This window comes from Hirundo rustica, chromosome Z, assembly GCF_015227805.2.
Source record: "Hirundo rustica isolate bHirRus1 chromosome Z, bHirRus1.pri.v3, whole genome shotgun sequence".
NCBI classification, from domain to species: domain Eukaryota; kingdom Metazoa; phylum Chordata; class Aves; order Passeriformes; family Hirundinidae; genus Hirundo; species Hirundo rustica.
Genome location: NC_053488.1, coordinates 70,982,498 through 71,008,997, shown reverse-complemented (window position 1 = coordinate 71,008,997; position 26,500 = coordinate 70,982,498). Strand labels below are relative to the sequence as shown.

The following is a 26,500-nucleotide window of genomic DNA, read 5'->3' as shown; positions in this document are numbered from 1 at the left end:
TTGGTTTCAAGTTTTGAGTAAGCAGAAAAGTCCTAGTTTTTACCTATGCTTTATACTTGACAGTTTTCATCCCCAGTGGAGTAAATGGATCTATTTATGTGTCATCTTATGTCATCTCAACCCTCCATACTCTACAACAGGCAGAGCTGTGGTATTTACTCTGAAAACAGTATTTAAAAAAAAAAAAATACAGTGCTTTTTAATATGTAGGCTACCTGTGCTTTTTTTCTGCCATGGGTGTTTAGATGATGAGGAAATGCCAGTCTGCTTTATCAAGAGCATAATTTTGGATTCTGGTTTACAGAGATTTGAGTTCTTTATGGTACTTTACTAGGTTCTTCCAGCATGGGCAGGAATAGATTGTATAAGGTGTCTCTGTGTGGACTAATTTCAGTGCAAGTGGACAGTTGTGTTCTTAGGAGTGGGTGGGTTGGGTTCTTTATTATTCCTGCTATGAATTGGCTGTTATCTCTAGGCTTACAACAATGTGCAAGACTTCTTAAAATTAGTTTTTACAGCTATAGGTGGAAAAATTAGCTTCAGAATTCACTGTGCTCTCTTTGAAATGCACTCTTTTTCTGTTAATAATGGAGACAGTATATTTACGTGATGTTTTTCTGATTTCTCTTTGTGCTTCTGTTCATAATAAAAATGGACATGGACAATATGGGGTGGGTTAGCTTAGATTTACTATCTTTAGTAAGCACACTTCACATTCTGCAGTTTTCTAATAGATTAGACAATTCTTTCTGTTGGTAGTTCATTCAGCAAATGTTATTACAAGGACCTAGGTAAGATAATGAACACACTCCATATATACTCACTTGGACCTGCAGCTACAGTAGACAGCCTCAAAGTTACTGATCTTATGACATTATGTTTGCAAGGCGTTTTTATTTCTGATAGCAAGAAGGATGGTTTAGTAAATATTTAAGTGTGTGTAATTTTTTCTTTCTTTTCCTTTCTAGAAACAGACATGTTCTTTTTAGCTATCAGTATGGTGGGAACAGACTTCTCCTTGATTGGGCGGCTGTTTCCTCACAGAGCCAGAGCAGAAATTAAGGTAAAAATTAAAGCACTCAATTAAACAATTAAACATCTTGTTTTACCTTTCTTTTTCTTATTTGCATTCCCATGCTTCCTCCACTAGTGTTGATAATTTTGATGTGAATTTTCTCCACAGTAGTGCTTGTTTTCTGATACCTCTGTTTCAAGAGGTTGTAAGTATCTGAAACATTAAAATGCTGGTTGAATTTCAGTGAATGTATCTAGTAAATGTAGCATACTTAAACACACTTTGATTTAGTTAAAGAATGCTGATACGCCTAAATGTGAGGGACTTCTGTGTTATTTCTTTTGTTGTACACAGCGGGGAAAGTCTTTGATATTTCAAACCTTGCTCAGATTAAAAGTCAGGAAAAGGTGTAGAAAATATTTTAAAAGTATACCTTGTGATAGCTATGGTAACAGATTTTATACTTAAAAATTAATTACAAACTTGTGTTCTGTGGATATGCATGTGAATTTCAACAGCTTTAGTTGGTTTGTTGCACTGAAGGCTTAGCTTTAGCTGCCAGTTTGTACAACATATTTCTGCATTTCTTGCTTAATAATAAACACAACTGTGCATTTGCTTTTAGAACAAGTTCAAACGCGAGGAAAAAGCTAATGCATGGAGAATAGACAAAGCTTTCAGTAAGTAAATATTCCCTACCTTACAGTGAGTCATTAAATGGTGGCTATCCATCTCCATGGTAATTTCTGTGCTTTGCCTTGTTTGAATTACTTAGAAGAAAGTTCTTGCTCATAGATGAATCCATAAACTCTGGAATCTTTGGTTTTTATAACAAGCACAGTTCACAATAATGATCTTTAGGTTTGTTTTCTATCTTTCCTGGATATTTGCTAAATGAGATAAATATAAGCTTTTTTCTCTTTATTCAGTTGAAAATAATTTCTTCTTATTCATGGGAATTTCTAGCACAGTTATTTATCGTAAACTGCTTTGAGACTTGTTAAAGACTTTCTTTGTTAGTTAAATGAGGTACATATGTCCTACAGCAGCATGTTAATAAATTATTCGGTACTATGGTATGGTTTATGTATTTGTCAATTCTTAAGTTTTCTGAACTACTTAGTTTTTTAAAACCAAGCTACCATAATCCAATCACCTTTATGTCAGCATCAGCCCCTGCTCAAATGATACTGCAAACACTTTCAAGAACTCTGTGTTTAAGTATATAACCTTTGCTTTTTAATATGTCATGTATCACTGGTTATTTTACAAAGATGAAACTTGAAAAAATAATCAGCTTTGGAATCTGTTCTATTTCTTTGCTTTAATCTGATAGAAGAAAAACGACCCTTTGATTTTGAATTCTTTGCTCAGCTGCTTGAGAAGGTCTTAGCAGATGAGGAAAAGAGGAAGCAAAAGACTGTTAAAAGCCAGAGGCCAAAAGAAAAAAAGTCTCCAAGGCCACAGAAGAAGTCAAAAGGTACTTTAAAAGAGTGGTTGAGGAGGCATTGCAGAGCAGTGGTCAGTAATGTGTTGCTAACAGAGGAAAAATCACATAGGGCATCACATTTTCCTTCCCTGTTGTGGACAGGACTAGAAGATCTTAGCTTCACAGTGTAACTTTCTCAGGTGTAGTTTACTGAAGTACAGGATGGTAATAATGAGTAACAGAGCAAAAACATGATACCACAGTGAAAATGGTGCTCTTCCACAATCTGAAGGGCTGATACTCTAATTTCCCAGTTGTTGAGTATCTCCATGAGTTGCTAATGAATTCACTTGTAGAATTATTGGGCCAAAATCATATTTTTGGCGAACTCTTCTGTGTTCAAAGTATTCTTGCATTTAAAATCCTCTTGTTTTGAGGGTTCTGTTTCTCCTTTAATAGTAGATTAACTTCCTGAATCTGAGGAATATGATTCTTTTCAGAGAATCATGTAAAAGTTGTTTTATCTTTCTGGTCTGTTCAAAATAAAGTTATGTTTAATTACTGTTGATCACCATCGTGTCTTACTAGCTCAGTACCTGGGAAAGGACCTTTGACAGATGTGCTTTAATTGAAAACAGTTATACTGACACCATTTCATACATTTCATGCTAATTCTGTGGCGGTGTTCCACAAGGACCTCTTCTTTTATAAGTGGTATTGTGAAACAAACAAGTGAGCATCTTTTTAAAGGGGATGCTAGCTAGGAAACAACATCTCTTAAAATTGAAATAATTGCTGCTTTTCTATAGCCTTGGTTTTGGATTTGATTAAGTAAAATATCCTATGTCTTAGGACTTAAAACCATGTAGAGAAATCTTGTCTCTACGCTTAGAGATTAAAGATATGTCATGTGTAAAGCAATGTGAGTATGCTTTTCTACTTCTGTTGCATTTTCAACTTCTTAATTACAGGGAAACAAGTTCATTTAAGATGAATAAAAAAGAAAGGAAAAGTTCTTTTTGGTTAAATACAGGATCAAGACAAAATGTCCTTAAAATACGGGGGAGGAAAATTTTAGAAAACCATTAAACCCTTGTTAATTATTAGGTAGATAATATTTCAGCTTTCTTATGTAAACTAGAATGATCAACTGTTACACATTTCTTGATGAAAAATTGCTTTTGCATGGTGTACATTCTGTAACCATCATCACCTATTTCTGCAGACATACAAAAATTCTTTATAGAAGTAGCGATGTCTGTTTTCCCTGAATCCAAATGTGACTGTATAAACGGCAAAAAAACACAGGCACAATAGCGTTTACTAAATTTGCTTTGCATCCCATTTTGACTTTCCCCTTGTGAAGTGTGTCCCATCGACAGATTGTGTTTTGTATTAAATGCTGAAGTTAATCTGAAGTTACGCTGAACTTTTTCTGGCAGGTCAGTGACTGTAGTTCCCCAGTCCTGCTCATACACCTGGCAGTGTATTGGCAGTGATGCGTGAGTACGCAAGTGGTTTTCATAGAAATGCCTTTGCTGTTTGTGGCTCCTAGTACTCCACCACTCTATTAACTAAGAACCATATTGTCTCAATAGCAAAAGCTGCCAGCACAGAAGCTGCTAATGATCAAGATGAACTTCAGGAAGCTGGAATTTCTGATGCAGAAGCAGAAGCAGATGGTGTGGCAGCTGAGAAAGAAAATGAGGAATCTTTGGGCATTTCTGAACAGGCAGAAGAACAAGTTTCATTAGAGCCAGCAAAAAAGAAGAGAAAGAAGAAGAGAAAAGATGATGTGGAACAGGAAGTGGAGAATATTCCAGAAGAAATGCCTGTTCCTTCAAGAGATGCTGAAGATGGGAAGTCTTCTAATAAAAGTAAGATGCAAAAATGCTCACTTTTACGTTCAAATAGAAATTTTGTATAAAGTCATTGGTAACTTAATAGTCAAATTTTGGTCTTTAATTTATATTGCTGATCTGCCTTGTAGGAGATTGTAGAACAACGCCTTTTAAAATCAGCTTTTATTCTAAATCTAAGCATACTTTCTTTTAGATTAGAGCAATTCTCTTAAATCTTAACACTAAGACTTTTTCTACTGGGATTTTTAGTCTTATATTAACTCTTCTTCACTGTAGCTAGGATTTGATTACTGGAATTCTAAGATGTTTCCCAGAATGTCTAAACTGGTTTAATTCTTATTAATTATCAGGGAAAAAAGTGGTAAATGATGCAAGCAGTGATGGTCATACTACCTGTGGAGAAGAAGTGGATTGTACTATTGAAGGGAAACAAAATGAGACTGCTGTAACAGAAGAAGAGAGATCAGAGTCCTGTATACCAGTGAATAACCTAATGGAAAGAGAAGGTGGTGTCAGTTTATGCAGGTAATGTTTATAATGGAAAGCTTAGGCAAAACACAAAAATAGTTTAAAGTTTTAATACTGTTTTTTATTTATTCATGATTACCACCATTTAACTGCCACAGAATGTGCAGATTTCTGAGAACTGTCCCAGGGTTTAGTAAACTGTTCATGATTTACATATTCAAAATATTCTCTGCCCTGATGGGCTGCCCTTGCAAAATAAATGTACATAATTACTAAAGTAATTTCCAAAAGTTATTTCATGTTTTAAGAGTGTTTAGGAAGACCATTGTTTATCCTAACTTATAATATTTCTCTTTTAGCAGTGCTGCATATTGTTGCTAAGTTGAGTTACAATATGCTTGGAGTTTTTATCTGTAATAAAATTACTCTTGTGGAAAAGGAAGGTTGCTTAGATTTTATTTTTGCAGAATTTGGGTGAGAGGCAAGCTTTTGGGTTCAGTTTTGGGCATACTTTTACTAAAAACAAAGTGAAGACTTGTTTATTAAACTTGTTATACGTGAAAGTGGTAAATCTAAAAATTCATTGTGATACTGTGCTGCTTCAGAATTTTGTATGTATTTAGCTGTATTGTAATTATTTGTTATTTTATACGAGTTCCCGGAAACTTCCACTCTCTTAAATAGTTCATTAGAAGTATATGAAGGGACAGTTATTTGCTTTTGGACTCAGTTTAGATTGTTACAAAAGATAAGAATAAAAAAAATCAATGTACAGTTGTCCATGTTAAAGTTTATTTTCTTAAAAGCAATCAGTCTAGAATAATCAGATGAGATTCTAATGTCATCTTATAATTGCAGTGCAAAAGTACAAAAGCTGTTTTAAAGCTCATAGTCTGCAAATATTACTAAAACTTTGTGAGATTCTCTGAAACATGGTAGTCATTTAGTGTCAAAATTGCATTGTTTTTCTGTGCAATTTCCTCTGTCTGAAAGCAGAAATCACTTTTTTCTACAAGTACACTAATGTTCCTGTATGCTTTTATTTATTTCAGCCTTGAAGATAGCAATGATGTTATACTAGAAGCAGGAGCTGCTATATTGAGGACCAGAGATATTAGAGATGATACATCACAGGAAAGCCAGATTCCAGAGTTACCAGTTTCAAATATTAGAAGCAAGGAAACACAGTCTGTAGAAACTACAGAATCAAAGGTATTATTTTATGTGGTTCTTCTCAAGATCTTGCCCTTGATCATTAAAAGTGGTTTGTAAATCAAAGCTTTTTTTCGGTTGTTTTTGTAATGTTTTCACCACCAGGTGGAAAATAATCAGCAGGTGTAAGAACATCACCAAAATTGAAATACTATCAATTCTCCCAGGCTTAATCGGCTGTCTGTTAATGTAAATGTGTTCAAAGAATATACTGTGCATGCCTGACTTACCTTATAGACAATTTAAACAGCTGAACAGTTTAATTATTCAAAAGTGGAGGACTGCAATATGAACAGCTAGGCCTTGGAGCAGGATTTTGCTAGCATATGCCTACTGGCACGGTGTTGGAAATCGATTTGAGTGGAACATGCATTGGATGGTTTGTGCTGCTCCACACATGATCTAGATAATGGAGCAGGGTGTAACCTCAGCAAGTTTACATATTAGGCAGATCTAGAAGGAATTGCTTCCCAAAGACAGAGACACCCAAAGGTTGTACTGAGCTCCAGAGGCACCTGGAGAGGCTGGAGAAGTGGGCTGACGGGAACCTGAGGAAGTTCAGCTAGGGGAGGAGATGCACAGTCCTGCACCAGGGGAGGAACAACCCAAGGCACCAGCACGTGCTTCAAGTCACCCAGGCGGGAGGCAGCTTTGCAGAAAAGAACCCAGCTGTCCTGGTGGTCCCTGAGTTGAACGTGAACCAGATGGGTGCTGTGGCTGCACAAAGAGCTGACGGTGACCTGGGCTGCAGGAGGAGAAGCGTTTGCCAGCAGGCTGAGAGAGGTGATCCTTGCCCCTTGTTCAGCTTCACTGAAAAGCCGCACCTGGAGGACTGACCAGTTCTGGGCTCCCTGGTAGGAGAGACCTGGACACACTGGAGACAGCCCCTCAAAGGGTCACACAGATGCTAACGGGATGGAAGCATCTCTCCTATGGCAAAAAGCTGAAGGAGCAGGAGCTGTTCAACGTGGAGGGAAGGCTCACGGAGATCTCTTCAGCAGTTCCACAAAAACCCAAGGGGAGGGTGCCAACAGGACAGGGCCAGGCTCTTTCCTGGAGCACTCAGTGACGAGAGACAATGGACAAACAGTGCAAGACAGGAGGTTCCTTCTGAGCACCAGGAAATCCTGTTTCACTGTGAGGGTTACCAAGCACTGGCACAGGCTGTCCAGAGAGACTGTGAAGTCCCCATCCATGGCAAGATTCAGGAGCTGTCTGGACACGGTATTGGGACACCAGCTACAGGAGCCTTGATATATTAGTTTTGCTTGGCCTGGTTTGGGTAACAAGGGCTAGAGTGGTGACTTCTGCTGGAGGCTTCTTCCATGCCCCTCAGAGCCAATCCCTGGTGGCTCCAAAGATGGATGTCCTACTTACTGGCTGACACTAGGCCAATGAGAAATGATGGTAACTCCTCTGTGATAACATACTTAAGAAGAATTCAAACCCAAAAGGGATTGTGCAGTTGTAACTGCAACCAGAGAAGAGCAGAGGGAGGACATGGGAGAACAGGTCTGCAAACATCAAGGTCAATGGAGAAGGAGGGGCAGGCTCCGGAGCTGAGATTCCCCTGTAGCCCGTGGTGCAGACCATGGTGCAGCAGCTGTGCCCCTGCAGCCCATGGGGATCCATGGGGGATGCAGAGATCCACCCACAGCCCATGGAGGAGCCCCGTGCTGGAGCAGGTGGGCGCCTGGAGGAGGCTGTGGCCCCGTGGGAGACCCATGGAGAGAAGGGCCCTGCTCCCAGGCTGGGGCCTGGAGAACCGGACCCCGTGGAAGAGTGACCCCCCCTGCAGCAGTCTGAGGGGGACTGGTGCCCATGAGATGGAGCAATGTTAGAGAAGCTCATGGAGAACTGTATGCTGTGGGAGGACCCCATGGTGCAGCAGGAGAGGGACACCTTTCCTTGAGCAGTGGGAGCATGCTCATGTGATGAGCTGACCATAATCCCCATTCCCTGTCTCCTTGCACTGCTGGGGTAGGAGGTAGAGCTGGAAGGAGGGAGGTGTGGGGAAGGTATTCTTAAAGGTTTATTACACTTCTTATTATCCTGCTCTGATTTTGGTAGTAAGAAATTCATTTCATATCTCTGAGTTGAGCCTGTTTTGCCTGTGATGCTATTTGGTGAGTAATCTCTATTCCTCTTCCTTTTCTCCAGCCATGAACCCTATTAGATGTTAGATTTTCTCTCATCTGTCCAACTGCAGAGAGGAGTGAGTGAGCAGCTTTGGTGGGTGCCTGGCATCTGGCCCAGGTTAACCCACTACTAACCCAGTAGATCAGGGGGTTGGACCAGAAGGCTTCTAACAGACCCTTTTACTCTCAACCACTGTGGCTGCTTTTGTTTCTGCTTTTCTTTACAGTAGACAATCATCTAAGTTTATTGTTTCTTTTCTTCCTCAGAATGAAGATATGCATCACTCACAAAAAACAGATGGAAAGCAAAGTGCATCAGAAAGTGGTTCACAGTCTGAAATCACGTAAGTAGAATTATTTTACTTCATAGTGGCACTTGAACTAAACCTGTATCTATTCAGTTTGTATATAATTCCAATTGACCATAGCAGATGAACCAGTCAGGAGATCGTGATAACTTGTTTTCTGTATTCATTTAAGCTTTTTGGTAGAAATTTTGATTACTGAGTAGCAGTGTATTAGCTAAGATCAAAATGGTAGATAAGAATAGGGGGAAAGACTTAGCTAAACTAAGGAAAAAAACCTAGTCTTTCTATAGCTAGCAAGAGCAAGAGAATGAAGAAATTTGCTAATTCTGGGTAAAGCTTGGCTGTGAAATTTGATATTTGGTTGTGTTTTTCTTTTTTTTTTTAAGTAGAAGGGCCTCACTGAATTCTTTGACATTCATAGTTGTCCATCAGAGCTTATTAGCTGTACACGTCATGTGTATGGTGTATTTCTTCTTTCCTATTCCTCTTTGGAACTTGGTGCAAGCTTCTAAGATAGAAGATACTCCAAAATGTTTTTGTCTTATCTGTACTTCTTTATGAACTTAATTTTGGTGACTGTTTCTTACATTGAGAAATGGTATTTAAAGAAGTCTGTGCCTAAGACTGTGCATTTTTGCATGATCATCGATTTCATATTCCATAATACAGTTTTTTAAAGGTGTTTTAGAGTTGTGGTACTGGTTAATCCTAAGTTGGTTTTCATACTTCTGTCTTCCACTTTTTGAATGGCAGCTCACTCTTATGATGAAGACTGTCAAAGCTTTGTTTGTAGTGTTTTAGGGAGAATATAAGACAAGGTAGTAGTTCCCAGTCTGAAGATTATTGATAAGATGTAGGGCTGTGTCAGTGTGTGAATCCCGGGACATTCCATTGCAATGGTTAAGGACACAGAGTGTGATGTACGTACCCCATTCTTCAGTAAGATGTGGATGTTGACAGTAGGACAAGGTATTTGAAAAATGTTTGGTTTTCCATGACTGAGATAGCTTTGAAAGGGGATGGGGAGACAGGAGAGATGGATGCAAAACATTGCATATAGGGCAGATTTATATTGTTTCTATATAAAATTAATCACACTGACATGAATTGTGAATCCCTAGGAGAAGAAATATTCCTATTTACTTAACAGCAGGAAATACTTCGTTCAAGTACTTTGAAGTAGATTTCACTGAAAGCCAGCAAAGTTGTTAAGGTTTATTTGATGCTCTTTTCATAACTTTGTAGCATGTCTAATATCAGAAAAATGCAATGGGTTTTTTTTCTGATTATTGTCTTGCTGCATGCAATGTCTTGACCCATACAGTCTGTGATACTCTTGAAGTACATCATGAATCATATAAGACTTTAAGTTTCTCTTTGGTAATAATGTATACTGCCTTTCTTTGTATCTTTAGGAGAACAAAAAAGTCAGCAGATAGAAGGCAATTGCAAAGACCTAAACCTAATTTAGTGAGATCATCTGGAAGGAGGGAGATGGCAACACAAGACAAAATGGAAGCCAAAACTTCTCCAACCTTTGCAAATGCAGGTGAAAAGGTCAGAAAGAGGAATATTACTTAGTATGTTGTTCTTGATGCTGCATCTGTTTTGCTCAGTGGAGATACTGTGGGCCACTGACAGTCTTAGAAATAATGGGAACTTGGGAACTGTTGCTACAATACCTGCACACTTTTCAAAGAGTAATATTTCTTGCCTTAATTCCAGTGCTCTGAAGAGGACAGTAGAAGAAACAGAAATGAAGCCACAGAAGTAGAGAACAGAGATCTGGATACTGTATCGCAGTAAGTCTTGAGATCACTTTTTCAGCTTCCTGGTATTAACTGACTCTAATTGTTAATTTATTCCATATAGTCCTTTTAGAAAAAGATAACAATAACTGTGAGGCTTTAATATAAATTTCAAAATTGATTTAAGCATTTTTTTGGATGATATCAGGTGGTACTAATGTACAAGGTGTGTACATCTTTTCTGGAAATTTGCTGAAAGCATTGCTTTATGAAGTACCAGCAATGCCTGTAATTTGAGAGGGGGAGAGTGATAACTATGGCTTTGCTTTCCTCAGTTATCAGGTAATGGTTCTGCTTCTGGCACTTGCAGAAGCAGCAGTGGTATGCAATCTAGTTAGGTTCCTCCCCTGTGTTATAAATTAATCTCTTCTTAATATGTAGATAAACTGAGTTTTCACACCTTGTAAGACTAAACAAAGTCTTGCTTCTTGTGCGAAGCAACTTGCATAAGTATGGGCAAATCTTTCCGAGGACAACACATTTACAGTAAAGAAATCTGTGCGAGACATTGTGTGGTTAGATAGGCTTGAATATTGTGGGGTAAGTGTCACTGTTGTGGATTCTTTGTGCAGAGAACCTGAAAAAACTGCAATTGCAAAGACAGTAGTTAGAGGATATCGACAGAGATTTAAACCTAATGTTACAAGAGCATCTGGAAGGAAAGAAGAGCCTGAAAAAGATTCAAGAAGTGATAACATATCCCATCTACAGTCTATGGTGGAAACTGAGAAGGTATTTAATAAAGTAACATGACTGAAGATAATGTGTTAGCTGAAAAGCTACTGGACGCAATAGTAATGTTACCTCTTTTTTTCTTTACTTTTTTGCTCCTAAGTATGACCGGGAATTAACCACTTACTTAACCTGCTTTCAGTGACAGTGCTTAGTATTGCTTAGTAACCTCAGCTATGGTGAGGGGTTGTTATCAAACAGTATATACCAATAGTCTTTCATGTCCTGCAACAAATACAACTTCAGTTGTTTGCTCTAGTTTTTACTGCACATCTGACTGTGAAATTTGCCCTCTAATTTTTGTGTGTCATAAACAATCTATTTTGTTTCCTCATATGAGCGGTTACTTGGTCAGTTAGGTGATGCTGTACTTCATGAATGTAAGACAGTTCATGTCATATTAATCTGTTTCTGTTCAGAATAATAACCAAGGTAATAGATCCGGTGTTACCAGTGAAGATTCTGCAGAAATAGATGACAAAGTCCTGGAGACAATGTCTCAGTAAGTATGAGAAGAATAAGAAGATAAGCGCTGTTGTCCTGCAATTTACCATTCTTGTCACTTCTGATAGAATTTTGTAGAGTGGTAATTGTAGAAGTTTTTGAAGAGGCTTCTGTAGTACAGAAATGGAGGGCAAAATAGGAGTCTTCATTAACTTACAAAACATACATGAAGCAATTTCATTTTTAAGGTGGTACTTTTAAGTTATAAGTCAGTCATGGTAAATATAAAAAAGTTGAAAAATTAATCCCTTGAAAACTAAAGCCTTAGCTACTCACTTTTAATACTAAAATGCATCCATTTTAGCAGTGGTTAAGTATTTAAACAATAGGAGTTAAGTGTTTTTAAAGTGTAGTTAAATGTGAGGTGTCAAGTAAGAGGAAGAAAAAAATCCAGCATGTGAGCAATGTAACGCATATATTTATTAACTGTTGCATTTTTCTTCAGTGAAGTGGCAGCTGTAGTGTAAAAGGAATAACATGTTTTACAGAAGAGATTGTAAGCAATAAAAACTAAAAAAAGCCAACTTTCCCCTAAATGCTCCACAAAGAAATCCCCAAAACAACCTAAACCAAGAACAGAAATAAAAAACCCAAAACCTCAAACTTTTCTTTTAAAGGTAGAAAATTGAAGAGGATGGATGGAGATATACTGGGTGTGATAATCTGCCATTAAAATATTATTGGTTATTTCTTTCATTAATCTGCTCGGTAACTTGATGCTCAGTGTAAAAAGGGTAGAAGAATCTGACAGTTCTAATAATGCACTACTGATATTTTTACATTAGTAAGATTAAAAAGTTATTTACGTGTTTTCTGAGTACATAAATTTCTGAATTTATGTATTCTCTGAATGCTTACATGTGGGGTTTTTTTCCCCTTTGTTAAATAAGGTCCATCTGCCTCTAGACTAGATAGGAATACAAAGATATTACAGATCCATTATGGATCAGAAAAAAGTCTCTCTAGTATGGTATCCTGTCACCACCTGTCACCAATGGGAATAGGAAAATAACAGGGCAAACATAAGTTTAAACTCTCAGTCCCTAGTAGATACACTTCTAGTTTTATTCTTTCAGGAAGCTAGTTACACATTTTAGGTGAGAGTATGTTAATAACTTAAAGTACAGGGGAAAAAAAATCACTTCTCTAAGTCTCCTCCCACTTTCAGATGCAGTATGCACTTCATGGATCATATATATTTTTCCAGGTCTAATGAAGCAGCTGGTTTAAAAGATGGCAAACAAATCATGTTGCATCAAACATCTCTGAAGAGAGGTAGAATACAGAGACCAAAACCAAATCTAGGAAGAACTGTTGCGAGGCAAAAAGAACAGATAGATGAAAAAGATCCTGAAGAGGAGACAACTGAAGGTGGAGAAGCAGAAAAAGATGTCATACACCATCGAGATGAAAACAATGATCCCTGCCTCAAAAGTGTAAGTTTCTGGAGCAGTCACTTGTGTATGCTGTTTTGTTGGGTCTTTAGTAAAAGCCTTGGTAGCAAAGAACTAGGTACATACCACATAATTTGCAGGGATAGGCTTTGCATGCTTCATTTATTACTTCAGAATAAACTAAATTGTCATAAAATTTCCTCATTTTTGCACTTGGGTTCTGTTTTCCATGGTATCAGGTTTAACCCCAGTCAGCAACCAAGTACCAGCTCACTTGTTCACTGCCCTGCCAGCAGCACTGGAGGCAGAACTGGAAGGGTAAAAGCTGGAAAATGGGTTGAGATAAACAGCTGAGTACTGAATGCAAGGTTTAATAGGGAAAACAGAAGCTACATTCATGTGCAGAGCATAACCAGAAACTCTTCTACTACTTCCCATATAAACAGTCAGGTTGGTTCAGCCATCTCCAGGAAAGCTGGGCTTCAGTTACTTGGGAAGACAAAAGCTATTACCCCCACGGTATATCCTGAACTGCATGTCAGCAGGACATGGAATATCCCTTCGGTCAGTTGGGGTCACATGTCCTGACTATGTCCCCTCCCATCCTTCCATGCTCCCCCAACTTCCTCTCCAGCTTGGCAATTTCTGCTTGGAAAAGCAGAAAAAGCCTTGGCTCTGTGTAAGCCCTGCTCAGCAATAATTAAAACATCTTTGTATTAGCGACCCTGTGTGCAGCACGAACCCAAAACACAGCCCCATACTTTACACTGAAAAAAGCTAACTCTACCCTAGTCAAAACCAGCATATGTGGAAATGGAATATATCTCACTTTGTCATATTGTGATACCAGATCTGAAAAGAGAACTGCAAAGAAAAAGTGTCTCAGAAGATGTTGAATAAGCAGATGGGGCTCAGTTTTCTGATGCAGAAAAGCCAACTCTTTATTCACAAAGCTCATATTTATAGGAAGTATCAGAATGCACTGTGTTAAACCTAGTTGATCAGCAACACAGTGAGATTCAGTTCATTGGTCAGTAAGGGCTGTTGTATATGTTTATCAAATTTTCTCTCTCTAGATATATTTACATATTTTCGTAATTGATTCTCATGGGACATTCATTGTTTATGCAGGTGCAGACTTATTTTTCTGTCTAAGAATAGATTGTTGTGTTTATTCTTAAAATTTTTCTTTATGGGAACTTACAAGCTACTTCTGGCTTAGCTAGAGTAGCAGGGCCTAAACCATATTTTATAAGGCCTTTCTTTTATAATATCTCTAATAGTAAGATGAACCAATTAAAAGAGAAAATTTGAAGAAAAATAACTTTTTACTTTTATAGTAGACACGAATATTAGTTGGATGCACAAGAAGCAAGAGAAGTTGTAGTGTTTGTGTAGAAAATATTATAACTTTCCCATTTTCCTCCTGCTTTCCTAGCAGAGAGATTGAGCAAATATTTCATCTTAACAGAGTGGAACTTCTATTTGTTTTAGGATTTAACAGTTCATGAAGACACTGAGCCATCCAGTGTGACATTAGAAGATGTTTCTACAGATTCTGAGTTGAACTCAATATATACAAGACAGTGTTTCCAAGAAAAATCCTCAGAAGCAGAAAGCTATGAAAGTGAAAAGGGATTGTCAGATGTCTCAAAACAGGTTTCAGATTCCAGTACAGGGTAAGGTTATTTCACTTTAACAGAGAGAAGGGATGGTTCAAAGCTATCACTGTCTCTAGGTATTATACCATTTTACATTCAACTCCAGCATTACAAACAAATTTTATATATATAAAGACATATTTAATCAAGACAATACTAGACTTTAGCTAACAAAGCCCCAAGAGCTTGAAAGCATTAAATTTACATGCTGTTGGATGTTAATTTGATCTTAGACAATTGGCCTAATTTTCTAAAAAATCCACTTTTCTAATGCTCAGTCCCTGTGATTGTCTTCTTCATGTTGATCTCTGTGGAGCATCCCAGTGTGCTTACATAAATCCTTGAGTACAGGATCTGTTTTCCTATTAAATTGTCTCCTTAAAAAAATGGGCAGCCACAGGTATTCTGTAAGTCTCCTGGGTAGCTTTAAACATGATTAGAGAAAGGTGTTTGTAAAATATATGTATCATGTTAAAATGCATCAGCTTGTCTTCCAGGTCTCAAGTGGAAGTTGCAGTTAACTTATCTTTGCTTACCTATTCATAAGGTACAGAGGCTTTTCATGATGATTACTGTGTTTTTATTGGACCTTTTTCATGTCACTAATGTTATTGCTCTGAGAGCTGTATACAAGTATGCCATATTGTCGTGTACCTTTGTTTGTTGTTGTAGGGAATCTCATCCTCAGAAGGAAGAGAAGAAAACTGTTGTATCATCAACTCGGCTAGTGAGGATGCGATTCCAGAGACCAAAGCCAAATTTAAGAACAGCTAATAGGAAGGAAGTTCTGGATGTAAATAGTAACAGTGCATCACAGAAAGATACCAACAAGGAAGAAAATTTGACACAGTGTGATAGTGAATGTAGCATCCCTCCTGACACAGATGTAAGGCTTTTGGTTTTTTTCCTTTGGTTATATTTGAGCCTTTGGTTTTGTGAAATGAAATACTGATGATTTTAAAAAATGCAAAGTTAACTTTTTGAACAATTTTTTCAAAAGCTAAAATTTTCTGCATTAAAACTTGTGTAGTTTTCACTTGGTCATATGTGAAGAGAAGATGACTGAATCTCTTGTTATGTGTCCAGATGTCTTTGTGACCCAAGGTGGCATTATAGAGTTGACAGGGAAGAAAGAAAAAGTATTAATAGAAGATGGCAGAGAAGAAATAAAGATTTCAAGCTATTTTGTCATAAATAAAAAAATGTGTATTTGTCCTGGAAAGACTAGGAAGTCATTAGTGAGCAGTTAGGAGGAGTTTTGTACAAGGGTGCAAAAACCCTCTTAGTTTCTCAGGGAGTGGTAAGTACCAAATTTCACAGACATCGCAAAGTCTCCTTTTGGTTTATTATCACACCTTTTTCTGGTTCTTGTGTTTACATTTTTCAGAAAGCAGGAAAATGTGAGGTCTTAAATGCACTGAAATCCTTGGGAGAGGAGAAATCACTTTGCTCTCAGGAGGTTTCTGAGAGGCCAAGTTGTAAGTCCCCAAAAACATATTCAAGATCAGAGGATGGTGAACTGGAGTTCTGTCTACCTGAAATTAGCCCAGATGACATTTCTACTACTGTTGCAGGGTAAGGGCTTAGCTACTTTTGATTCTTAACTGTAACAATGAAAGAATTTTACAAGGAAATCAGTGTGCCAATGGATTGCCATCTGGTAAACATAGTCTAATTAAAATACTGCAGAAAATTTCCATTCTCATATTTTAACACTAGTGATACTGCAATTTCAGTGGCTTCTGTGCTAAGCATGACATTAATGAGCATTCACTTTATAACTGTTTCATCATCTGAAACATTGGATCCGTTTCATGTGAGCAGGGAAATAGGAGCTTGCTTATCAGAGAAACCATGTGAAAATTGCTTTGGTTTTATAGCAACAAGTAGTCAGTAAGTTAATACCTTCAGTGGGTTAGCTAATTCTGTTGTTGAAAGTATTTAGAAGAATGATGCTTTGAAATTTTTGCTGGAACAAATTGTCATTTGTAATTTAAATTCAGCTGAACTTTTAGTTCACAAGATTTCTCTTAAAAACTCAGTGTTTTTTGCAGGTAATACTAATAGACTTGTGTTTGTGTTTGTAATGTGTTTGTACTAAGTTTTGGATTATTTTTTCTGTCTTAACTTTGCACTGATGACAAAAACAGCACTCAAGAAGAACATCAACAAGCACCTCTTCCACCTATACAGCTAGCACAGAACAAGAGGTACAAGCCAAACTTGGTAAGAACTTTTGGAAAGAAGGAGTTACAGATATCAGAAAATGAGAGGAAGAAAAAGCCTGAAGCCGAGCAGAAAGATGAGTTTGACAATATTGTCATGGTAAGCCTTAATAAGGGTAAGGCTTTGCCTTCGAAGTTGGTTTGAAGTGCATGTTCACTTTTATGAAGTTAAATGAAAACATTCAATTTGCATTGTCAGAAGCTGAGACGGTATATTAAATGAAAAAAAAAAAAAAAAAAACCTCGAACCCTGGTAAGCTGAGGTATTATAGGTATGAAGTCAGTGAGGTCTACAACTTGAAGTATTAATTATTTTTTTACAAGGGATCTCCTTTTGATTGGATTGCATGATAGGAAAAAATCATGCACATTTATAAAAACTCTAGATTAAAAATGCATAAAAATTAGGGTTTTTTTTTCGTTTCATCTTTCCTGTTTGGATGAATCGAGTCTGTGTTGAGCAGTCTGGTATAATGTCTCAAGTAAAGGCAGAGGACAGCTATTTTTAAGAAAAAAAGGAGTTTTTAAACTTTTGATAAGCCTTTATGAGCTCTGATTGGGGTCATCACTACAGTATGTGATACTCTTCTATTTCATACAAGTAACTGACACTGTGTATCCCCACAGACACTTCACTAGGGACTGTAAAAGGTGTGGAAATCCTCGAAATCTGTTTACAGTATGATGTGTTCTCTCTAACCCTTTTGTGGATTGCACATGAATCATGGAATGGAAGTAGGGATATCTGTGTAGACTTGCCTTAGATTTGGAATACAGCCAAACTTTGCAAGAGTGACTGATGTTTTGGTGTCAGTTTTGTTCTTGAGCCTATGAAAAGTACTTGTGTCCTGCATTGATTTCTCATCTCCCTTCAGTGCCACAGTCGACTCACCCCTAGCTAATTCCTTCAGCTTTGGCTGCTCTAGACCTGTGGCCTGTGAACCCTGCACATGCATCTGCTCTGTACTGGGCAAATATTTAAAACCAAAGCAGGTCTGATGTTCCACTTTACTAATCAAGCTGTCACAGGCCTGAAATGGTAAAGGATATGTTTGAGTGGCTTCTTTGTGGAACCATTGTGGCAGATGTAAACATAAAGCTTATTAGGTCTTCTGGACCTTGAGGCTATGTTGTGGCTTGGATGTGTCTGTGCTGCCCTCTGCAGTGTCCAGCTTTCAAAGGTTTTCCATTTGCTGAAGTATCTTGTTTCCACAGTGCTTCATGTGTTAGGGAATTGATTGAACACTAAATAGATGAGTGTTGCCCATAATGCTTGGGTGCATATAGTATTTAAGAGCTTTACTCTAGGCTTCCCAGGAGTATGAAGACTTCTGTTCCTTTTTGCATATAAATTGAATTATGATAACATGATTCTTACCTTTATTCCAACTGGAAAAACAGCAGTTCCTATTTTTGTATATAAAATACATGTCTGTTTTAGAGGCTTACATACTTCTATTTTTCTTCATTCTTCTTTTACTGTAAATTAAAGGGTGAAAATGAAGCTGTATTGTGTCAAGCAGATGTATTAAGCAAAGAGGAACAGGAACAGCAAGAGGTGCCTCAGGTGCTCTCTATTTCTGAAACCTTATTGTCTGAACAAAGCAGGTAAGGTTTGGGTTTAGCAAAATTGCATTTGAAAAGCTTTTGTCTGTGCATAATGAGATACCTTTGCAAATGGCAATTCTTCTGTTCCTTGCCTTTTGTCTTCCTACAATATTTTATTTTCAGTGCCTACAAGCAGCTTCTTCCAGTGTTTCCAGAGCACATTTTTCTTAGCTGCACTCCTTGTCATTGTTTATCTGGTACATACTTGATCTGTATGAGCTGATAGCTCTTCTAGACCAAGGCTTTTTATTACTGGGTCTGTATTTGCTTAAGTAGCAATCACACATGTAAGATACGTAACATACAAATTTTGCAAAATGTCAGAGACTTGACTTTCTTTGATCCATCCATGTGCTCTTCTATTTCACTGCCACTGTTAAAATAAGATCTTAAGTGTGTGCTAGAGTGCCAATACTTTGATGTTGGTATGATCAGCAACATGACTTGTTTTTTATGTTAAAAATGCCTTGACAAAGACATTTTGTTATTTCTGCTTCGAAGTTAATCATAAATGAGAAATATATTTGAAAATATAATTTTATTGATTGTAAACAAATCAGCCTGTTAGTCTCTTGTGTAAGTATTGATTTAAAACTTAAGTGCAGATGTGCTTTTTTTTCTCTCCCAGCCAAAGTCAAGTGTGATTTTTCTGTTTGTTTGCTTTAAATTAACCAGTACTGAAAAAATTACCTCCCAAGAAGGCAAGCTGAGTGCTCTGAAGCCAGGACAATTCATAAGGATTGAGTCTAGATCAAACCTAGAAAGAACATACAGGAAAAAAAGATCTGCAGTAGTACAAAAACTTGCTCCCCCAGATGAAGAAGAAATTAATCAAAGAGAGAATCTGCCTGTGGCAGAAGAATCTGAAAACCCTCTCTCCTCAAAAGTGAGATTCTCTTCATTTATTTCTGACTACACTTTCTGATGCTTCCACACTAGCTGCTTTTAAGACATCTAAATAAACTGTGGTAAATGCATTAGTTAATTTCAGCCTAGTAAGAATTCTTGTTCAGCATTTGCATGCTGTTACAGGATTTTCCAAAATCCTGTGACACATTGATAAAACATAAAAAGACTTCGAACTTCGACATTTCAGTCATATTCATGATACATTATTAGTTACTTGTATGCTCTATTTCTGATGCTGGGTTTCTCCTGAGCTCCTTGGTGGCTTCTCATGAGGGACTATATTGATTGCAGTGTCTGTTTTTATTAGCTAAATGCCTTCCTAGAGGGACAAGGAACAGTAATGGTACCATAAACTACATGGAATTTTTTAAATGAAGTTTCATCCCAGATTAACAACTTGATCATAATTTGCAGTAATTTATTTTACAGGTGATATATTTTGTGCTAATATTGTTGGGTTTTTTCTCAAATCAAAGGGTGACATGGAGGTGTTGCTTGTGGGAAATTTGGCCAAGAATGATAATCTAGATGTAGATTCAAGAAGCATGACATCAGGAACACTTTGTTCTTCTAAAAAATCGTCAAATTGCAACAGCAAAAGAGAGCTGGAGGAGTGTCTATTTACAGATGCTATAGGAAGCATGCAGGATACCACAGAAAGGTAAAGCTACCTGTGCAAAGTAAAAAAATCTCCCATTTTGGTTTCAGCTGGGGTAGAGTTTTTCTTCTTCTTAGTAGCTGGTAAAGTGCTGCATTTTGGATTCAATATGAGAATAGCATTAATAACACAGTGACATTTCAGTTGTTGTTGTAGAGCAGTGCTTACCCTGAGTTGAGGACTTTTCAGTGTCTCGTGGTCTGCCAGTGAGCAGGTGCACAAGCAGCTGAGAGGGAGCACAGCCAGGACAGCTGATTTGAACTGGCCAAAAGGATATTCCATACCATGGAACGTCATACGCAGTCTATAAACTGGAGGGACCTGGCCAGGTGCTGCTGAACGCTGCTTGGGGAAGAGCTGGGCATCAGTCAGCAAGCAGTGAGCAGTTGTGTATCACTTGTTTCCCTTGTATTTTTATTCCCCTCTGTGTGTCTGCCTCTCCTTTTCATTATTTTATATTTTACTTTGTTTTGGTTATTAAACTATTCTTATCTAAACCCATAAGGTTTATCTTTTCTTTCCAATTCTCCTCCTCCCTGGGGTTTGAGGACTGACTGACTGCATGGCACTTACTTATCAGTTGGGGTTAAGCCGTGACAGTACTTTAAAGAATTTGTTTATTTGTACAGTTGTTTTCATACAGCACTTACTTTTGGAAGCACAGGCTCTGAGCTGAGCTAGTTGTTATCTAGTAGGTGCTGTGAAAGTCACTAGGTGGCATACTAAATTTATATAAGAATTTTAACAGAATTAGGGGATTATTTTCAGGGCTGTTTTTCTTTTTAGAAGGTACTTCATGGATGAGAGTAAAAACAAGTAATCAGGGTTTAGCTGTCTGAATTTCTCACTAATAAATTCCAGGGGTACAGTGCACCGTAAATGTGGACCAGAGACTGAGCAGTGCCACTTGCTCTCCCTTAGAATTGAGAAGTGGCAAGAAGACAGCAAGCTCATTTTATGTTTCTGTGGGATCTATTCTGAGTCTCTTAAATTTTTCTTTCCAGTAGGACAACTTCCTGTAATGATGCTTAAAATTTACATTAAGTTGGAGGCAGATGGTGCCACTTACATGCGACAGCTCTGGGTTATGTTATAAGCTACTTTTTGCTCAGTCTTAGCTTACACAGAGAGGCCCCAAATCAATTTATTTTATGATTTTACTGTTTTCTGAAACTAACTTCTGGTTTGTATTTGTCTCAGAGATGTTAAAACTCTTTTAATAAAAATCTCTTCCATGAATTGTGTTGAAATCACAGTCCCAGAGTCTTTGTGCTAACAAGACAAGGGCCTTACTTGACAGTCATCTTGTCTTCTGTGATGGTGGACTTTCACAGACTCACAGGATGGCTGAGGGTGGAAGGGCCTACTAAAAGTCTGGTCCAACCCCCCAGTACATCAAGGCTCCTGTAGCTGGTGTCCCAATACCATGTCCAGACAGCTCCTGAATCTTGCCATGGATGGGGACTTCACAGTCTCTCTGGACAGCCTGTGCCAGTGCTTGGTAACCCTCACAGTGAAACAGGATTTCCTGGTGCTCAGAAGGAACCTCCTGTCTTGCACTGTTTGTCCATTGTCTCTCGTCACTGAGTGCTCCAGGAAAGAGCCTGGCCCTGTCCTGTTGGCACCCTCCCCTTGGGTTTTTGTGGAACTGCTGAAGAGATCTCCGTGAGCCTTCCCTCCACGTTGAACAGCTCCTGCTCCTTCAGCTTTTTGCCATAGGAGAGATGCTTCCATCCCGTTAGCATCTGTGTGACCCTTTGAGGGGCTGTCTCCAGTGTGTCCAGGTCTCTCCTACCAGGGAGCCCAGAACTGGTCAGTCCTCCAGGTGCGGCTTTTCAGTGAAGCTGAACAAGGGGCAAGGATCACTTCTCTCAGCCTGCTGGCAAACGCTTCTCCTCCTGCAGCCCAGGTCACCGTCAGCTCTTTGTGCAGCCACAGCACCCCTCTGGTTCACGTTCAACTCAGGGACCACCAGGACAGCTGGGTTCTTTTCTGCAAAGCTGCCTCCCGCCTGGGTGACTTGAAGCACGTGCTGGTGCCTTGGGTTGTTCCTCCCCTGGTGCAGGACTGTGCATCTCCTCCCCTAGCTGAACTTCCTCAGGTTCCCGTCAGCCCACTTCTCCAGCCTCTCCAGGTGCCTCTGGAGCTCAGTACAACCTTTGGGTGTCTCTGTCTTTGGGAAGCAATTCCTTCTAGATCTGCCTAATATGTAAACTTGCTGAGGTTACACCCTGCTCCATCATTCAGATTATTTGTGGAGATACGGGACAGGAGTCGATACAGTATTGACCCATGGGGCACACTCTTGGTGGTTGGTCTCTAACTGGACTTTGTGTCACCGATCACAAACCTCAGAATCTGACAGCTAAGTCGGTTTTTAGTGTACTTTCAGTCCATACTTCATCAGCTCCCTTATCAGCATCTTAGAAGAGACAGTGTTCAACAGTATTGCAAGTCTTACTAGAGTCCAGGCAGACACTATCTACTGTTCTCCCTACGTTTATCGAGCCAGTCATTTCATTGAAAGATATTACCAGGCTGATTAAACATAACTTCTCCATTACGAGTCCATGCTGACTACTCCAAGTTAGGTTGTTTTTCATGTGTCTGGAAGTAGTTTCCAGCTTTAGTTGTTCCATAACTTTCCCAGGGTCTGAGATAAGGCTGACTAAACTGGATTCTTTTGTATTTCTCTTACTCCCTTTTTCTCAAGTCTTGAGTTTAGAAGGCCAGAATTTCTCTCTGACTGATCTGAACATGATTGAACAGATGTAAGAATTGGATCCGCTTGGTAGTAGAACCTTGAGCACTGCAATTAGTGAATATAATATTCCTATGGCTGCTTAATTTTGGAGACCTGTGTTGGTATAGCTGACACTTTCTAATCTCTCTGACTTCATGTTGTTTTTCTTCAAAAAATCTTTCCCAAAAGTAATCAGGAATGTCCACTGCTGCAGACAAATTATTTCCTTTATGCAGTGGTTTATTTCTTCCTTTATTTTTTTTTACATGTAGCCAGCTAAGCAAATAAAAATTCAATATACAAGTTCATTTCTCTTTAGAAGTGCTAAATATCTGATAGTAAGCCAGGCTTAGAGAGTGTACTTAGTAGTTCTTCAGTAGTTTACTTCAGTAAAAGTTGAAACATATTTTTGCAGGTCCAACAATAAATTAAATTCTGGAGTAGAAAGTGAACCAGGAGCAAGGGAACCCCATTGGAAGCCAAGGTCAGACCTAATGAGACTTACTAGGAAAAGAGATTATCCTGAAGAGTGTGAAAACAGAGAAGAGGACAACTCTGAGAAAAAAGAAGAAGAGTTTTTAGTATTATTAAAAACAGGTGTATCAGGGGTAAGTGCTTATCATGTATTTTGAGCCAGTTATACCTCAGTTCCGTTGCCCAAGTTCTTAGAAAGCTGGCACAGAAATCCAGTATATAACTGGAAAAGCTTAATGTGATTATTTAATTTTTGTAACATTCAGTATTGGAAACTATACTGAATAAATGGACTTAGAATTTAAAAATGGTGGAAATACTTAATGTACACAGTTGCTTTAAGGTCTGTGGTTTCTATGATCAGAAATTTGCATTATAATAAATACATGCTAACATTGTTAGAAAATAATTTACTGCTTGTTACTCACTGAACAATGGAAAATACTGCAGTTAGGTAACTTCAGATGCTACCTAAAATCTGTGTTAATATACTTACAAATTAAAATGAGAGTGAACAAAGTTCAGACCTTCTTAAATTTGCTCATCAGGCTTAACTTAGCCCAGACTACTTCCATCTGTGTCTGATGCTCTGATAACTGAGGCAAGTTTATGTGGTGTTCCCTATTTCCTGTATGGATGACTAAAAACTTCTAGTTAAAGTATTATTTTAGCCAAGTGTCCATAGCTGATAGAACTGTGGTTGCTGATGTTTGTCTGTATATATGTTGAATAACATTTAAATGCTTTTATATAAAATATGATCTTTTTTCTTCCTACCTTGTTCCCAAGGCAGAAAAAAAAAAAATAATAGTTCCTGCAAATTGTTCTTTAAATTAATAGGTAATTTTAGAAAATTATTCATCTTCCCAGCTTCTAAAGAGTTGTTACTCTTCATAAATTGAGCATGGTCTTGCTCTATTAACTACCAGCAGCACTGGGAATTCAAGCATAGATAATGCCAGTTAATGATACCTCTGTTATAGAGCCCAGAATTAAAGACAATGAGGAAGAATATGCTAAGTTATCAGAGATGACAGCTGGGCAAATTCTCAAGGTCCTCAATCGAAATTCTTTAAGTCACCAAAACCAGTTACAAATGTTTGGCACTTAATATGGTAATAATTATCTCCTCCGTTCAGCAAAACTTCAGTAATACAGCGCAAACTGGATCCTTCTCAGAAACTACAAGGAAATACAATTTTGTCGACAATGTTGAAGAAATATCTTGTAAGAGAATCAGACAGGACATTACACTCCAGTCTCCAGGGATATCATCAGAGAGTCAGGTAGAACAAGATAATGCTTCTCAGCTTTCTACCTCACAGGAAAAGCATTCAGACAATCTCACAAGGTAAAGAACTGCTTTGCTTTGTAAACCAAACTCAGTTGATTGATAATTACTGGCCATAGTTCTGCCATGTGTTATGTGAGTGCATGCAGCATGTCTGTTTTTGTGTCTCCAGTCTGAACTTAGCAGATGTGTGCAGATACTCCTTTGTCTCTTACTCTGCCTGTATTCTCATAACATGAACACTTTTACCTCCATCCCGTGGTTTCAACAGAAATTCCTGATTTTGTAGATGAGGACTTAAGAGTACCCATATTTGGGGGCACAGGGAAGAGGAAATCTAAAGAGAAGCTTTGTGCTAGAAGTGTCCTCTGCTGCCATTCACTTCCACTCCCCACCAGTTTACCAAGGAGGGGGGGTAGTTTGTCATTACTTTGATACTCAAAGGGGTTGTGCCTATAATTTTGAGGAAGGAAACTGTAGGTAACAGATTACTGAAGAGAATGCTGTCTGAGAAACCAAAGCAGATAAGTAGTTAATTAACATCTAACAGTTTCAGTTTGTAAACAGTAGTCTGATCAATTAAAGTATCTTAGTTTGAGGCTTCTAGTGTAGCTGTAGCAAAAGACAACTGGAAGTGTTCCCATGGCTTACAAAGTATGTGACATCCCTCAAAATTAAAATGATTTCATACTTTTCTGATCAAAGAATTGTGTATCTTGCAAGATTAATTGTGAAGATTTCTAGCACTCTGAAACTGCTTAATACACATTTGCAGTCAGTACCTTATGTACACAGGAGGAAATTAAATTTCTGATTAAATGCTTATTTGTCACTATTAAATAAATAGTTTGTATTGTTGGTCACAATGATAACTTTTTTAAAAATTGAGTTTATTTTGATTTGTAGTATCCCTCTCTTTGGAAGGTGTTGGATTTCATTGTTTTTGTTCTGTACTTTAGAAGGCCGTTCAGGAGATCATCAAAACAGGCAGCACTGCTGGAACATGTGTTGGAGCCAAAAACTGCTACTTCTTCTGCCTCTGAATGTGAGGCTGATTGCAGTGAGAAGGGGATTCAAGGGCAAGAAGCTAAACAGAGTGTTACCAGAGACAAAAGTCTGAAAACTACACAGAGAAGAAAATCTGGAAAGGAACCCAGAAGTTCAAAGATAACCTTTGTCACTCTTCGGGCTTCTCAAGAGGAGGAGGATGAGGAGCCAGATGACTTTGAGTTTGATGAAGAAGAATGCTTTGCATCAGAGGAAGTAAACAAGGCTCCAGTGTTTGTTCCTATAGGTCTTCGATCTCCAAAACCAATTCCTGTTCAGATACAGGAAACCATAGAGGAGGTATTGTGTAGCTGGGTTCTGCATATGCAATTTCATTCTGCTTGTTTAAATTTTTTTTTTTTCTAATTGTATCTCTGAGCATTTGGGTTTTATTCAAGTTCAAGTTAAGAATGGTGTTGAGAGTAGTAGGGATGTTAGTTGGCACATACGCTTGGTTTTGAACTTAATACTGTGTCAGCCTAAGATCTAGTTATGTAATTATGTTTACAAACTGTATATAGGTCTGTAGGGTACTCACCAGTTTGTTTATTGGGATTGAATATAGGCCCGGACTCAATGCTCATCCATGTGTTTTGAGGCCCAAGATGGATCAAATGAAGCACTTCAGTTTTCATATTTGAATGTTAGGAAATGAGGATGTGAGGAAAATGTTTCTGTATGTCATGTCCCCCTTGCTAAGAAACTTTTAGCTGTTAGGTAAGCTGACCTGACCAGCAGCCAAACACACACATCTGCTTGCTCACTCCCTTTTTCCTTTGGGACAAGGAGAAATTAGAAGGAGGGCAAGAAGATTCCTCTATTGATATAAAGACAGTTACATACATTAAGAAAAATCTGTGTGTAAATGAAAAGTAAAATAAGGAATTTGTTTGCTGCTTTCCATTGTCAGGTTACTTCCTGGAAATCAGAGCCTCAGTCTGTGTAAGAGTAACTTTGGAAGACAAATGCCCTAACCACGAATGGCCTTGTCTCTCCTCTCCCTGAGCTTTTGTT

The 26,500-nt window shown here is 38.2% G+C and overlaps 1 protein-coding gene across 4 annotated transcripts in view; it reads left to right on the top strand.

Moving 5' to 3' along the window:
* The window catches only part of BDP1 (B double prime 1, subunit of RNA polymerase III transcription initiation factor IIIB), a 51,533-nt gene that overhangs the window by 8,303 nt on the left and 16,730 nt on the right, over positions 1–26,500 (top strand). For all 4 annotated transcript variants that reach the window (XM_040089924.1, XM_040089926.1, XM_040089925.1 and 1 more), the window contains exons 7-28: positions 969–1,063; positions 1,641–1,695; positions 2,352–2,495; positions 4,043–4,321; positions 4,657–4,831; positions 5,827–5,986; positions 8,392–8,468; positions 9,848–9,989; positions 10,158–10,234; positions 10,813–10,972; positions 11,392–11,474; positions 12,684–12,912; positions 14,365–14,549; positions 15,204–15,417; positions 15,919–16,106; positions 16,682–16,856; positions 18,249–18,364; positions 19,040–19,250; positions 19,750–19,934; positions 23,090–23,282; positions 24,288–24,499; positions 25,399–25,786. In XM_040089924.1, coding sequence (XP_039945858.1) covers positions 969–1,063; positions 1,641–1,695; positions 2,352–2,495; positions 4,043–4,321; positions 4,657–4,831; positions 5,827–5,986; positions 8,392–8,468; positions 9,848–9,989; positions 10,158–10,234; positions 10,813–10,972; positions 11,392–11,474; positions 12,684–12,912; positions 14,365–14,549; positions 15,204–15,417; positions 15,919–16,106; positions 16,682–16,856; positions 18,249–18,364; positions 19,040–19,250; positions 19,750–19,934; positions 23,090–23,282; positions 24,288–24,499; positions 25,399–25,786 — 3,743 coding nt within the window. The remainder of the gene's footprint in view (positions 1–968; positions 1,064–1,640; positions 1,696–2,351; positions 2,496–4,042; positions 4,322–4,656; positions 4,832–5,826; positions 5,987–8,391; positions 8,469–9,847; positions 9,990–10,157; positions 10,235–10,812; positions 10,973–11,391; positions 11,475–12,683; positions 12,913–14,364; positions 14,550–15,203; positions 15,418–15,918; positions 16,107–16,681; positions 16,857–18,248; positions 18,365–19,039; positions 19,251–19,749; positions 19,935–23,089; positions 23,283–24,287; positions 24,500–25,398; positions 25,787–26,500) is intronic.